General features: G+C 39.7%; 1 protein-coding gene across 7 annotated transcripts in view; it reads right to left on the bottom strand.

Annotated features, from left to right (window-relative positions):
• Vrk2 (VRK serine/threonine kinase 2) overlaps positions 1–15,961 on the bottom strand; it is a 143,255-nt gene that overhangs the window by 22,252 nt on the left and 105,042 nt on the right. For all 7 annotated transcript variants that reach the window (XM_059275245.1, XM_059275244.1, XM_059275250.1 and 4 more), the window contains exons 8-9: positions 10,137–10,269; positions 1,003–1,123 (exon numbers count right to left, since the gene is read on the bottom strand). In XM_059275245.1, the coding sequence (XP_059131228.1) occupies positions 1,003–1,123; positions 10,137–10,269 (254 nt within the window). The remainder of the gene's footprint in view (positions 1–1,002; positions 1,124–10,136; positions 10,270–15,961) is intronic.

Genomic DNA, 15,961 nt, shown 5'->3' with positions numbered 1-15,961 from the left:
ATTCCAAGTGCAACTATTGCACATGTCAGTTTGTAAACATCTGTCATTTCCAACCTTCAGTCTTAACTTCCCACCTTGAGCACTGACACTAAGGTGGATCCAGGTGTGGGGATGCATACCTCCAATCCCAGCACTTGGGAGGCTGAGGCAGGAAGATCATGAGTTTGAGACCATCTTGGAATACAGAGTGAGACACAATCTAAAAAATTTTTGAATTTGAAGATTGACTTATATGGCTGAGTTGCACCTCTGTGTGTGAAATGTGTCCATTTTCATTGTTTATTTTCCTAAAACTCTACTCCCTTGGTAAAACAGCAGTCTCTCCCTGGATAACTATCTCCGCCTATCTTAGTATGTGAGGGAAAGCTACTCAGTGCCTGGAACCCAGCTGACCAGTGAGAGAATTGTAGAACAAACCCTGTTCTAAAACTGACTTCCTTATGCTAACAGAGTTGAGGTAAAAACTTTGAATGTAGAATATTAGAAAGGTTTATGCAGCTACAGAGTATTTCATATAAATAGCTCACTTAAATGTTTTCTTTGTTTCTACCTCAAGGGCCTCTGGGGCAGGAATGTGAGGTATGCTGTCCTCACTTGAGAAATGCAGGCCCTCCTCTCCTGCCTCACCTGCTGCTCTGCATGCTGCTCTGCATGGCTGAGATCACACCAAGAACAGAGCACTTCCATACCCAGGTACCACACTCACTGGAAAACAGTCTATCTCATAAACACCACCACCTAGGATCTAAGTGCTAGAAAACAGCATGTCCAGAAAGAGAGATTTTATTTTATACTTGCACTGAAAATTTTCTATACTTCGTAATTTTTCAGTGTTGCCCTAATGGAGTTTAGGTCGGGTTCTGGTTTTTTTTTTAACAGTAGTTTTCAAACTACTGGTATTTGTTTTGTCATGGTGGCGGAGGGGCAATTTTGTCTGGCATGTCCACTCCCTCCGCTCTCAGTCCTGATGCATGAAGAGACGGGACATTTGAGAATCCCTACTTGGTTTTAGCAGTCTGGACAGCCACAGGGTCCTCCAGGTTTGTGTCCCAAGGAAGCTTCCCACATAGCCAGCGCAGCATGCAGTAACCAAGGATCTCAACATCGCTTCTTCTGGAAGGGGCTGCAGAAAGGGGAGGATAAAAAAAGTCCGTGAGAAACAGAGAAATCTCTGAGTGAGCTCCCATTGACGAAATATGAAAAAACCAAATGGGCAAAGTGTCGTGTTTACTCAGCTGGAGTGAAGTTAACCGTCTGGGCCTCTGGCCTCAGTCCACAGACAGGCAGGACTTGTGCTGAAGTAAGGGTCAGTTTCCTCACCTCCTCCAACTTCATCTTGCCGTAGTCTAGCCTGTCACATGAACTTGATCCCATGGCCTCTGACATGATCCAGACAACCCATAACCCAGCACCAACACTTTCTCAAAGCGCCAAACAGTAAAACAAAGAAATAAATGTCTGCAGCTAAATTGCTAACACATGTTCCAGGAAGTCCACGGGGTCTGCCTGGGTCATGCAGAGACCCTCTGAGTGCAGACTACACTGAAGGCCTTTCCTACCCGTCACAGCAGTGGTCGCATCTCAAGTCAGAAGAGTGTGACAAAGCTGCCATCTAGTGTGCATCTTCAAAACCAGGCCATGAAGGCCTTCCTAAGTGGGAAGTGCAGTGACTAGGCACACAGCTCCACAGTGCTCCGCACATCCTCTCCAGATGACTAGGAAAGCCAAAGGCCAGGAAGCATGGAGGGAGTGTGGTGCAGAGGGGAAGGTGGGGAAGGAAGTTCCAAAGCCAAATAGACTTCATGTAAGATGGCTTTTCTTAAACCATTAAAAGAACATACTCAGACCTCAGTAAATATCATGTATATCAACCTCTAAACGCTGTGGACGAATTTCATCTCAACTTGACACACTTTCCTCGAGTACCTTATATCAAAAGACAACGAGACCTAAGAATTGTTAAATACAACTGACACCTGCTAATGAGTCACTGAATTAATAACTAGCACACTTAGTGAATACCCATGAAAGAAAATCATTTTATAAGCATTCCAAGCTATTATAAAAATAATAAGCTGGTATTTATATTTATTCTACTACTTGAATGTTCATCTGTACAGGGATATATAATATCCTGAGCAATATGGGGTTGTTAAAGCCTACTGTAAACAGGTATCCCATTTCATTGCCCTTCATTAAACAAACTCTGAAAAGTCAGTGAGTGAATGAACTAGGTCTTTAATTTATGAATCCATCCACTGAGAACAATAGTGCCACCTCACTGTAGCTACTCTGGGTCACCATACCTAAGTTGTTATAAAAGCAGAGTGTACAATTACTCCTACACATACTCCATCTTAACTGCTATTCGAGTACTGGGTTATTAAAGCCCCTTCAATCCAGTAGAAGGCCAAGCCCATGGGTGCTGTTTATTTTCTGCATAGGCCTCAACAATGTCCTAATGCAGGACTTGACTCTAGTATTAAAATAAAAACAGTCGCTACCATGCTGCTCTGCAGTGATTTCCTTGGTGATAAATCTCCCATTAATAACAGAATGGTTCTTGTGTACAAATGTGTACACAAGTCTCTTCCATTACAGGAATTCCCAATTACTATCAATTAAAAAATTCACATCCTTTAAATGTTCAAAAGATGATATTCTGACACTTGTTTTCCCTACACAAAAGGAGGGCTAAAACCCAGTATGAATTAGTGTAGAATGCATCTTCCCAGTGACTCCAGCCACCCTCCAGCTGAGGGACTGATAGAAAGCTGCAAATACTGACAAGTCATTTACATTTCTGAAACAAATATTTCATAAACTGGTCTTCATGTAAAATAGGCCTTTGAAAGTTGAGTTCACTTCACTATTATCTAATTAAATATATTATCACATTTCCAATCTTTCCCTATATGCACTATGTTAGTGGGTGTGGTTAAGCAAACATTTTACAGTCTTCTCACTGAGTCCTACAAAAACACTTGGAATGTTAAAAAGAACGATTATATTTTCCTAGCCTAAGAAGTATGATAAAAGCATAAAAAAAAATGTTTCTAAGTCTGTCTCTCTCACTGAAAATCAGTCCCAGAGAGACAAAATGCTTGACTTGTTTTGGGGAAATTAAACTCTTTCGATCTATAATTGTCATGTCCACTTTCTGGCTACCATACAGAGAGGAGTAAATGTAATAATTGTTAATTCAAAAACAATAATTAAGAAGTTAAGACCACTTGCTACTGTGGCAGAGGACCCAGGCTTGGTTCCCAGCATCTCTATGGTGGCTCACAAACTTCTGTAAATCCAGTTCCAGGTGATTTATTGCCATCTTCTGGCAGCCACAGGCACCAGGCATGCACATGGCACACATACATGCCTAGAGGTAAAATACTCATTCACAAGAAATAAAAATAAATAAATGTCTGAAAATATTTTTTAAAAAAGCTGATTGTTTCATTACAAATTTTCCAAATTCATTAGAAAATGCTAATTGAACCAAGAAATGTTCAGAGTTCCAGAGTAGGAATCCATACAGCAGGGGTGAGATCCAGCCACACCTCTTTAATGCTGAACTCTGTAGTTCAATGTGCAGACAGTCTACCATCTGTAATACACCGGATTCCTTTGGGGAGACAAAATATTGTGGATTGTTCTCTCTTGAAAACATGTTTGCATAATTCACTGTACTATAGAAGGTTCCCAGTTGCATTTCATAATCAATATTATCATTATTTATAGGTCTTCATACAGATACACAACAACTCAGACTTTCACTTTCTGTTGGAAATTTTGTTATCAAGCATTTTCCTCTAAACTTTCTTAAATTAGTTTCCAAATACTATTTAGCATCTAATTTTATTGTGCTTACTAGCACGGAGCAAGGCAAATTACTCTTTTCACTGAGAGTGTGGTGTTTGCAATTGTTCAACATTTCAAAATGATAAAGTATTGCCAAGTATAACAATAATAAAAAATAGGCACAGGTGGAGACTCAACTTCTATTTCAGAAAAAAAAAAAAAAGATTCCAGAAATAGCTGACACTAGAACTGAAAATTAAAAGAACTTATGTGATTTATGGAGAGCAGCTACTGTACCACGTACTGTAGCCCTATATTATTACTTTTTAATCATTCCAACAGTGTCAGTATTACTAATCATATTGGCACATAGGAAAACAGAGGCTGAAAAGGTTAAATACCCTGCTTCGTATCAGAGAGCAAGAACTGACAGGGCAACAGTGAGCTGCATTGTTCAGAATGAAGAAAGCACACGCTCAGGCTAATGACTACCTCCACCATAAGTTCTAAAGTCATCCAATTGACCTTATCTCACTACTTTTAGTTATGGGAGGAGCTATATGGTGCAGGCATTTTGTCTTAAAATACAAAAACACACAACACAAAGTTACTTGCTTGTGGAATAAATAAATAAGTAGCAGATTCTGATCTTTGCTGAATCACTAACAAAATTCTCCTTGTGACCATCCTTCCCAGAAAGCTCCCTCCATATCATCCCATTATGAGAAAAGGGCTTCTATTAAATATTTATTTATTTACAAAGTAGCAATGGTCCATCTAAACTGGAATAAGATCAACAGAAGGTCACACTAGAGATCTAGTCTGCACTCTAAAGATAAATTAGGATAACTAACTGAACCAACTCACCAAAGGAAAGAATAGGAAAGTGTTCTAACTCCATATGCATCTGTCAGTGTAGGTATGCTTCCTATCTGGTTTCATTTCTTATATATTATGGCGGGTGAAGAAGACACAGGATTTGGTAGGAGAAAGCAAACGTGAGAACACCTGCTTCCAGTAGACAGGATGTAAATGCCTAACATATCACTGTATGTGGTTAGAGATCATCAAAGTAGAAATGTCTGAACAAGAGGCTCACCTGAAAGGGGGCAGTGACTAATGGCAGGAAAAATTTATACTTTATTCTTAGGGTTCCAACTGGCTACTGTGTTGGTGAATATTTTGTCAACTCAGATGTACAAAGAGCAAGAAAATATTACAGTGGCTCCTGTTAAGGCCTGAGTATGACATGTCTACCATAGACTTGTGCAGTGGGGCTCAGTGTCAGACTGCAGGAGCTCTGGGGTGTACAGGATGAATTAATAATATAATGGCAATACTGGAAGTGGATAAGGAGTGGGGAATAGGTGTGATGAAGGAAATAGTTCCTGGGAGCTGTGCTGTTTGCTCCTCCTTTCTCAGTGCCCCTTTCCTGCTCACTGTTTGCCATGCCAAAGTGCCTCTTCCAAGTGACCCCACTGCCACAATATGCAGCTTCAGAATGCATCGATGAAGCGGAAGACCATGGAGTGGAACGTTTAAGTCTGTGAACTAACACAAATCTATCCTCTACAGAATTATTTCAAGTGTTCTGTCACAAAGCAAAGTCTGACTAATATACTATCACTTAGTATAATTTCAAGGGGTAGTATGAGAATGGAATGCAAAGTATCATGTTTCAAATAAACAAGAAACCTAGTTTTCCTTTTTCTCTTTTTTTTATTTTATTTTATTTTATTTTTTTTTGGTTTTTTGAGACAGGGTTTCTCTGTGTAGCTTTGCACCTTTCCTGGATCTCTCTCTGTAGACCAGGCTGGCCTCGAACTCACAGAGATCCGCCTGCCTCTTGCCTCCCGAGTGCTGGGATTAAAGGCATGCGCCACCACCGCCCGGCGCTTTTTCTCTTTTTAGTACCTTCTATAACCTAATCCCTGATTTGTATGTGTGTGTGTGTGTGTGAGTGTGTGAGTGTGTATGTGTGTGTGTGTGTGTGTGTGTGTATGTGTGTTGTGTGTGTGTGTGTAAATGATTAATGTAGAGCTATTAGGAAAAGTTATTCAATAGAGCAAAGAGACTTTACATTTAGGCACTGTGCACTGTATATTCCTAACAAAACGATTCAATTAAAAAGCCAAGAAATATGACTTAAATGTGTAAATGTAAAAGGGGTATGTGAATGAGATGGCTCAGTGAATAAAAGGTCTCGCCACTAAGTTTGAGAGCTGAGTCTGATCCCTGGCACCCACATGGTAGAAGGAAAGAATAAAATCCCACAAACTGTCCTCTGACTTCTACACATGTGCTACAGTGCCCCCACCCACCCAAATAAATGTAATAAAAAAATTAAATGTAAAACAAAAGGCCATATGTCACATAGACACAATGCCTTCCTTGGCTTTATGTTAGCCAAAGGCTATATACAGCATTCAATTTTACCTAAAAAGAAGAGGTTAACAGTATAGTTTTCTTACTCCTTGGGAAATACTTAATGGTATTTAATTCAATATTTAATGGTATTGCTTAATATCCTGTAACAGAAAAGGGTGTTTGTTCTGCTGACTTTGTTGTAGAATATAAGCTGTGCCACCCGCATCATCTTCCCCGTTCAGTAGCATGAAAACACATTCTCAATTTCCTTCACATATATTTTGTAAGTTGGAGTCCTGAAATGAAATAAAAACCATGCAAGAAGCAACACAAGACTTGGATTCCACGTGCTGCAGCACATGGCAAAATTTTTTAAAGTACGCAATATATTTTTTTCTTTGACACTGGATATATACATAAGCAAATAGATATTTAAAATGCAATTTAGATATTCTATTTTATGATCATCAATGATGTCAGATTAAAACAGGTATTATATACCCAGTGCCCAGGTCTGATGTGTTTAAGAAAGCTACGCCTGTTCAATGCCGTCTATCTCTAGAGAAATTAGATATTGACTGCGTGCCTCAGTGAGTAGAGAAATCTACAAAAATCCATAGCACTCATTGATCCAAATATTGCTTCTTAACATTAGTAAGAATGCAACAAATTTTAAAACAGTGTATTTGACACACATATAATTCTCTTTAATTATCTTGCAACAAGAACAAAGTATGTCAGTGCTCGTATATGCTAGTTTTGATGGAGGAAAAATTAATAATGAAGAACTACATCTACCACCCTTGCTCCAGTTTTATACTGATGAAGCAAGTCAGCTGCAGAAACTTCCCTTAGGTTACAGAATCCTGAGTTTAGAAGAACAACTGCCATGTTCAAGTCATGCCATCCACAGCACTTCCTGGAATCACCATCTTTCCATCTGTCCGTTTGTCCTTCCATCTCATCTCAGTATGTCCCTGTGCATAGCTTTTGGCTTAAGAGCTACCTAGTAGAAAGGCTGGTCCCTTCTTCCCTTGCACCTACTCCCTCTCATGACTCTGAATTGGAAACCGTGTAGGTAGGAGAACTAAATGGCACCTGCCTCTCACTGCTTTCTTTTGCATTGTTTTCTCTCCTGGACTGGACTAGGGAGATTTTTCAAATATTAAATCACACAGTAACTGTACTAATAGTTAACATGAATATTTATGAATCTGTTTTCTTCATTTACATATAGAATTTGAGCCCTTTTATTCTGGTTTCTAAATATGGTTAAATGATTAGTTCATTTCTTTTCTTTTTTCTTTTTTTCTTTTCTTTTTTTTTTTTTTTTGGTTTCTTCAAGACAGGGTTTCTCCGTGTAGTTTTGGTGCCTGTCCTGGATCTTGCTCTGTAGACCAGGCTGGCCTTGAACTCACAAAGATCCACCAGGCTCTGCCTCCCAAGTACTGGGATTAAAGGCATGCGCCACCACCACCTGGCTGATTAGTTCATTTCTAACAAAACTCTGAGCTGAAATGCTTAATTTTACAAAATTCAATTGACAATATTAGGAACAAACACTGTTCAAACACAGTGAAAATATCCAATCTTCCAGTTTTATACCAGAACAAATAACACATGTATTTAGCAAATACATGTATATATGTCCAAATACATAGGTAGATATATGTGGGCATACATATATGTATTTATATAGATGTTAATATGCAAAATAAATGAAAGGAATCCACTATTTTATAGGAAAGCTGAGCCACCTGTGATTAAATGAATACTCACTCAAGCACAAAACCACAAGACTTCCCTGCAAACCTCAAGATAGTTCACCTGCCCTTTCCTGAACATTCTTTCAGATGCAGAACCATCTCTACAATCCCATTCAGCCCAGTCTTCTCCCCAAGATCCAGAGTGGGGAAATCTACCCCATGTCTCAAACAGTGCATACTATGACTGGGAAGAGGAAGAAGTTTAAGTTGAGTTCAAAATAGAAATTGGATTAAATATTTCATGAAGACAACACAAACAAAAAAATACCATGCAGAATTAATTAAAGAAGGCTTTCAGAAATATTGCTGTCTGAGCTTTGGTCCAAACAACACGTGACTACTCTCACCCCTCCTACAGTTAAGCTGTGCCTTCAACTGACTCAGCATTAGAATATTAATAAATGCCTAAGAATCTGTGAAGGGAATTCCAGGCACAACACCAGGTAAGGAGTACTTTCGTGTCTCTGAAAATTCTATTCTACATCACAAAGTAAGTCTGGCAAGCATTCTTTGGCTCATTGAAAATGAGAGAAAGTAAAGTTAGAATGCACCACTATCTGGGCCAGAGAGATGACTTAGTGGTTAAGACCACTTGCTGCTCTTGCAGAGGACATAGGTTCAGTTCCTAGCACCCATATGGTGGTTCATAGCCATTGAGACCTCCAGTTCCAGGGAATCCTATGCTCTTTTCTGACCTTGCTTGGCATACACCTGGTACACACAGATATATGCAGGTCAAACACTCATATACATAAAATAAATAAATCTAAATAAATTATTTTAAAAAGCACCACTGTCAATCAGCATTTTATTTTCCTATTTCCTAATTTAATCAAGGCCATGTCACATTATACCTTCAAGTGTTACCTACATCATTAACAATGTAAATGATGGAAAATTACACAACACTAATCATTACTTTTCTAAAAAAAACTAGACTTGACAAAGACACGTTCTGATTGCTTTCCCTCTGTTCCAGAGTATAAAAACTGGTCTTCATTTCAGAAACTGTCCTCTAACAATCTTCTTAAAGAAGATGACACATAGTCAACACACTGCTCCACCTTCTTGATGGCCTTCCTTAAAAGACTGTAGATTTTAATTGCTCCAGAAAATGATCAACACCCTCTGCATTACATGGTCAATGGTCCTTTTAATAGAAAAGGCAATAATACACAGTTGTTTGAACCAAGTAAAACTCGTTGGAAAGTATTAGTTTAGAGTAACAGTCTCACAGCCACTACCAGCGCAAATGTCTAGCTGACACTCATAGAAGATGTATCTCTCTCAGAGAGGTTTAAAACCTGTGTTTGCTTTACTATGTCTGACACCACTTTTATAAACAAAGTTTGCAAAGAATATAATTTTGAAAGTCAAAGTTTTTTTAATAATCGCCATTTTTTTCGCTAGCATAACATTAGAATTGACTTTTTGTCTCGCTGACAGAGCAACTAAGAAAGTACAGTTGCACTGGGTGTATTGATTGTGAGCAAAGCAGCCATCAGCGGGACTCAGCACCATATCTTTTCAATATTGACCTCCTACTTCCTTTTCCATGGCTTTCTGGGTCGGCTATTGGATTTGGACTGCAGAGTAATAAACAGCTAAGGTTTAATTAATGGTAAATGAATACAAGACATAGGTTATGACTTTAACTAATTAGGGAATTGTTGAATTAAGTCTGCCTTGGAATGCAAGGCAGTACAATCAATATCCAATAAAAGGGCTATGTATGTAATTTACCTGCAAATGTGTTTCCAATACCATCAAAGTGAGTTTAAATAAGTAAGATCTATGAAAGGCGCCTGGGAGAGATTTCCCAAGTTAACACTTTGGGGGTTCAGAAGATACTGCTGCTGTGGAGAGAAGATCTCTTTCAAGGCCCTGAGAAGGACACAATGCTAACAGGATAGCATGTGACTGCCACTGATTCTGATGTCCCCTCAGCACCGCCCAGCAGCCTCACATACAGACCTGTGACTTTTCAGCCTAATGAAGGTCAGGCTTTGCTCCTGTCTAGTCACATGGTTCTGGTTTCAGTCAGATATTCACTGGGATAACAGGAATCTACTACTTTCCACAAAAATGTCACCAGAGCGCTCACCCTTCAGCCTGACCACGCAACAGTCATCTCATGCAGCTGCAGCCCTCTCAACTCAATCATCCTTCTGAGATAAAAATGTGCACTAGAAAAGAGAGACCTACCTACTCCTTTGTGGGCATCCAAACTTGTAAACTCTATTGTTCCATTATGGCCCTTCTTGGGATTTTCCTGATACTGTTTGTGGTTCCCATTGGGACAGTATCTGTAGCAAAGTCCATAGTCTGCAAGATAAACCTGGAAGAGATGGAGAGGCCATTGAGTAATACTTCGTCCTCTAAAAACGTGACCTTTACAGTTATGTCTTAAGAAACGTGTGAGTTGTCGGCCAATGAGGCAGCTGGGTGGGTAGAGGCACCAGGCCTGACACTCGAGTTCAGTATCGGGACCCACCTGTAACCCAGACGGTGGAAGGACAGAACCAAGTCCTTCTGACCACCACACATGCACTGTGGTACAAGCACGCACACACACACACACACACACACACACACACACCCCACAAAATAACAAATGAATTACAAATTTTAAAAAGGAACTTGAAAGTTAAGAGAAACCTCAGACCTCAGATCAATGTTTCACTAAACCGAATGGTGGATAAAATACATACTAGGAACCAGGACAACCAACTTTCTTACTTAAATCCTTGCTTCATCATGGGCTCAACCTCATTCTTAATTGCCTTCTCCTCAGGCAGACATCTAGATATACTGTCTTCATCTGCTGTCACATACGTTATAAAGCTCTGCCTTTTAAGGAACCCTTTCCTGAAACTTAAACTGTGTTAAGTACAGAAGGCAGAGCAGAGGAGAGAAATGTTCTTTAAGTTTGAACATGGTAAGTCTCCACTGGCAGGAAGTTTAAACATAGTGAGCAGACTGTCAGGGGTAATAACTCAAACAGAAAACAAAGAAATAAAGAGCCAACCCCAAAATCCTCATCAACAGCTTGTGCTTAAGAATGGAGGATCAAGGGATGTCTGTTGGACTTCCACGGTGGCCCAGCTCATCGCCATCCCTGGAAGCCACTCGACTTTGAGCAGGTTCTCCAAGCAGAAACAGACTGCTAGAATCAGGTAGTAATTGACAAGGGACATTTTCCTCAGATTACTTTGGAGAGGGGACTGGCTTTAAGGACATAGTACACCCTATGTACTATGGAGAACTGTTTTGAACACACATTTCTGTGACATGGAGATGGATAACCATTCCACACATCTCAAATACATTTTACCATACCCACCATGTCTCACAAATGAGAGCAGTTTCAGCTTAAGAACATACTGCTTCATATATATTTCTTTAAAATTTAGGGATTTATGCAATGTTTCAAAATGTAACTTCATGACAGTAGAGTATCAAAACCTGGATTTAAAAATGTAAAGTCTATTGAAAGAAAATTTAGTATTTAGATGTTAGTTTCTTAAATGTTTCATTGTAAGATATCTCAAATAGAAGATATTTGTAATTTCTAAATATAAGACACACAATTTTCCTCAATTAGACAACATAAATTTGCTGAATGATCTGAAACATGTATTTCCTGAGTTTTTTCTCTCTCTCCTTCAGCTAAGTAACTGATCTCTCGGCCCTGAGTAGCTAGCTGGGTGCTTCAGATCAGATGAGCAATCAGTTCTTGCTTTCATTATGTCTCACGCACTCTTGCCTTTGTTTTTTTCAAGAACTAAATACTAAATATACTTCATTTGCAAAAGTAGATTCCTGAAAGATGCAGTACTGATGATTCAGCAAACAGCTTTATTTTAATACACCAGAGAAATTTGCAATTTTTACAAAATATTAAAAAGCTTCTCACGTGCAACATTAGCTCAACAAATAAGATCCAAGCCTTTAAGGAGTGGACACCATGCACTATGCTGTGCTGTCATTGACCCAAGACAGCAAGAAATCTCGCAGGTAGGTCATGATGCCCATTCTATTTATATGGCCCTTGAAGCCAAACGATTCATGGAAAGAGAGCCAGAATCCTAGAGCAGTTCTTAGCATTATCACTTTCAAAGTTACATTAGGTTGATAAGGGACACTTCATTCAAGATGACTGTAATAGGGAAGGCATCTAAAGAGAAGACTAGGAAGAGAGAGGCCACAGTAAGGACCACAGGCCAAAGTGTTTAGGCCTTTTAAACTATTACCCTGAACAGAGACTTCCAAAGTTCACAAGGAGGTAACTTCCTGGTCCTCAGCAAAGACAGCCAAAGTGCTGCAGGACAAGTAAGACACTGAATCTCAAAGAAGGGGAAGGATTTAGAGTTTCACTTTCCTGTACACAAGAAAACGGAAGTGAGGAGATGACAGTCAGGAAGACTCTCCAGCCATTCTGGCCATCACTGAGCTCTGAGCCACATGAGTATGCTCAGAACCTTGCAGGGTTAGCCCTTAACATGAAGATGGAAGGTAACAGTTCAGTGCAGAAGATACATTAACCAAATTTTAGTCAATGAGTATTTCAGACCAAAGTGATTAAAATCATGCAGGGTCACAGCCTCAAGCAGCACAGCCATCAGAAATGCTTCTGGCGCCTTTACAGAGTTATGGGAAGGAATCAAGTTATCGTGAGAAGGCATTGAACATAAAATAAAAGACTCAGCAAAATGGGAAGTCTCTATCCCTAAACCCTACCTTCACATGTGCCTTTTAAAACTCACCCCTGTTTGGAATTTTATCAATTAGTTTAGCTTGCCATTCAAAGTTTTTATATATTTCTATAACTTTTATGAGTAATGAACAACCATTGAGGGGAAGATGGTGCACTCTTCAGTGAGGGGAAGCTGGTGTGCTAGCCAGTGAGGGGGAGATGGTTCACTAGCCACTGAGGGGGAGATGGTAAGCTAGCCACTGAGGGGGAGATGGTGAGCTAGTCACTGAGGGGGAGATGGTGAGCTAGCCACTGAGGGGGAGATGGTGAGCTAGCCACTCAGTGGCAAGCTCATCAAAAAATAAATAAATAAATAAACAAATAAGTATTTAAAAAAAGAAACACAAAACAAAACAGCCAAACAAAAAAGTTCTTTCTCCTGTAAGGAATGCAGTAAGTTGAAAGCCTCTTAAAGGCCCCAACTGGTCCTGGGGCTCTTCAGGCATTTGCCAACCCAATCCCAGCCACACTAGTTCTGGCAGTCTCCACCCATGACTAACCAAGGAGAAGACCATACTGTCATTTCTACCCAGCCTGCACCTCCTCTGATGGGCAGTCTTCACTTTGGAACATCACAGCTGGACACAACCTGCTCAGTTCTGGTGATGCTCCTTCCACACACATCACATGACATGGCACTCAGAAAGCATTCCATCCATTTTGCCTGCTCCCTTTTATCTTTTAATCAGCATCACATTTCACACCCTCCATAAACTTCTTGAACTCCTAATTTTGTCTCAGCATCTGCCTTCCTGAGAGCCTGATTTCACAGAAGATCAGTAAATCACAGCTTTGATTAATGAATGAAATCAAGTTCTCCTTTAGCATAGCCATAAAAATCACAGCTAATTTTCCTAGATGGAGTAAGTCATCTCAAAGCTCAGCTTCCTTTGTTACCTGAGTGGCTGAGTAGGTCCCACACACCATAGTCTCCAGCTCTATGCTGTTAAGGCTTCACCTCTGGGCTCCTTTGCCACCTGATGCTCTCAGAACTTAAACTTCTCTAGTTTTCCAGTTTGGTGTGTGGAATCACAGGTGATTAAAGAGCATCTGTGATGATTCTCCTGAAGCAACTTGCATAGGAAGAGCTTTCCTCCTCACAGACACAGCTCTGTGTGGTGATATTTTATTTGTACAACCCAATAAAGTTTATCTGAGGATCAGAGGAAAAAGCCAGCCACTATACTAAACAGAAGTCAGGCAATGGTAGCACATGCCTTTAATCCTATCATTCTAGAGGCAAGGATATGTCTGGATCTCTGTGACCTCAAGGCCACACTGGGAACGGAGCCAGGTGTGGTGGAACACACCTTAAATTCCAACATTAGTTAACCATAGAGAACTGGAGGTCTGTAAAGACAGACAGGAAGTGACAGAGCTGGGCAGGAAGAAGACATGATGTAGCTGGGTGGAAAGAGCAAATGATATAGCAGAACAGAAAGGCATATAGGTGTGGAACTACAGAAAGTAGGTCTCTTTGGAAGCTGAGGAGTTGGTGAGGTGAGGTTGGCTTGTGGCTTTTCCTATTCCTCTGATCTCTCAGGTCTTCGCCCCAATATCTGGCTCTGTGTTTTTTATTTAATAAGACCTGTTAAGATTCGTGTTACAATTGGCACTCTAACAATTGTGGCAAGAATTCACTAAAAAGCCACTTGTGGCCTTGCAGCCTACCCGGTTCACGACAGAGCTGCATGTGGCTGGATCTCCAACCCACGTGGGCTGGAGTCTCTTTGAGTTTTTCTCTCCTAGTGGGTTGTGGGCTCTCTCTGGATTCCCATCTTGGACTGCTACCGTACTAGATAGCTGCTTTGAAATCCCCTCAAACTTCTACTATTCTACGCAGTCGACAGACTTGGTAAATCAATTAAGATATCTTAAAGGGAGAAATTAGTTAAAAGAGAAATTTTTCCCACATTAAAAAATGGGAAACATTTTTACAATGGAAGGCATTTGGTCTCTGTTTGATAACACATTAGGCAGTCTGAAAATGGAACAATTAAATGAGAAGATAATTAATAGTGATGAGATTTACATAACATCAATTATGAATATTATTTGTTTGATAATTTTCATTTTAGCATTAAAAAGGTTGGTCAATTTGAGTTCCAAGATAAAAGCTTTAGAAAAGCTTGTTAAAAAGAATTATAGAGAAATTCAGACCCAGACAGAAGAATTTAAAGGTGAACCTATCTCAGGATTGAATTATACGGTTACAGAGAAACAGGCTCAGGTTACCAGACAGCAAACATTAATCTACCCGGTAAACTTACAGGAAGTGCAAAATGCTCAAGGGTGTGTACAAGCTAACTGGACTCCAGTGGGAATGTTAGATTTGAGGAGTTTTAAAGAAGCTATAGTATCATATGGTATACATTCTGTTTGTAAAGCAGATGTTAAACTCGTGGTCAACTTGTAATAGAATTATCCCTCAAAACTGGAAAGATTTGGTTACAGTCCTAGAGACCAGACCACAATTACAATGAAAAAAGTGGAGGCTAAAAATGATAGAAAAATGATGTAGGACTAGAAGTATGGAAATTTCCCAGGATCAGCTTCTTGGAGAAGGGAATTATGCTGATATACAAAGAAAATGTTTATATGATAACCAAACCCTAATTCTATGCCACATGGCAGCCATGAATGTGTGGGACTGAGTTGGAGAAGCAGGGAAGAAAACTGATTCATTTACAAAAATTACACAGGGCCCAAAAAAAACCTTCACAGATTTCTTACAAAGGCTGTCTTCAGCAGTAAATAGAATGATACCAAATTCAGAAACTAAACAGATAATAATTGAATCTTTAGCTTTTGAGAATGCTAGTGCAGCATGCAAAAGAGTTATTAGGCTGTTAAAGGCACAATCAGCACCATTCAAGAATTGGATCAGGGACATAATTAATACTGAGTCTCATGACCATGATGATATGTGGATAGGAGAAGTGATTTCAAGAGCTTTGAAAAAAAAAAATAATGTCAGATGCTTTAATTGCAGTAAACAAGGTCACCTAAAAAGGGACTGTAAACAGGGCATTCCTAGAAACAATGTTTCTTCAAGGAACAATGGCAACAGAATGTCCCTCCCTTCAGGATTATGTTGAAGATGTGGTAAAGGTAAACATTGGACTAATGAATGTAGATCAACAAGGGACAGACAAGGTAATCCTTTGCCTCTGCTGTCAGAAAACTCACTGAGGGGCGTCTCAAAGACCCCCATGGCAAATTCAGTTCAGTCCTGTCCTGCCATCATAGAAGAAACCCCTTCTCAGAGCAATTA

Source organism: Peromyscus eremicus, chromosome 10 (assembly GCF_949786415.1).
Source record: "Peromyscus eremicus chromosome 10, PerEre_H2_v1, whole genome shotgun sequence".
Classification (NCBI taxonomy): domain Eukaryota; kingdom Metazoa; phylum Chordata; class Mammalia; order Rodentia; family Cricetidae; genus Peromyscus; species Peromyscus eremicus.
This window is presented reverse-complemented; position numbering and strand designations above follow the sequence as displayed.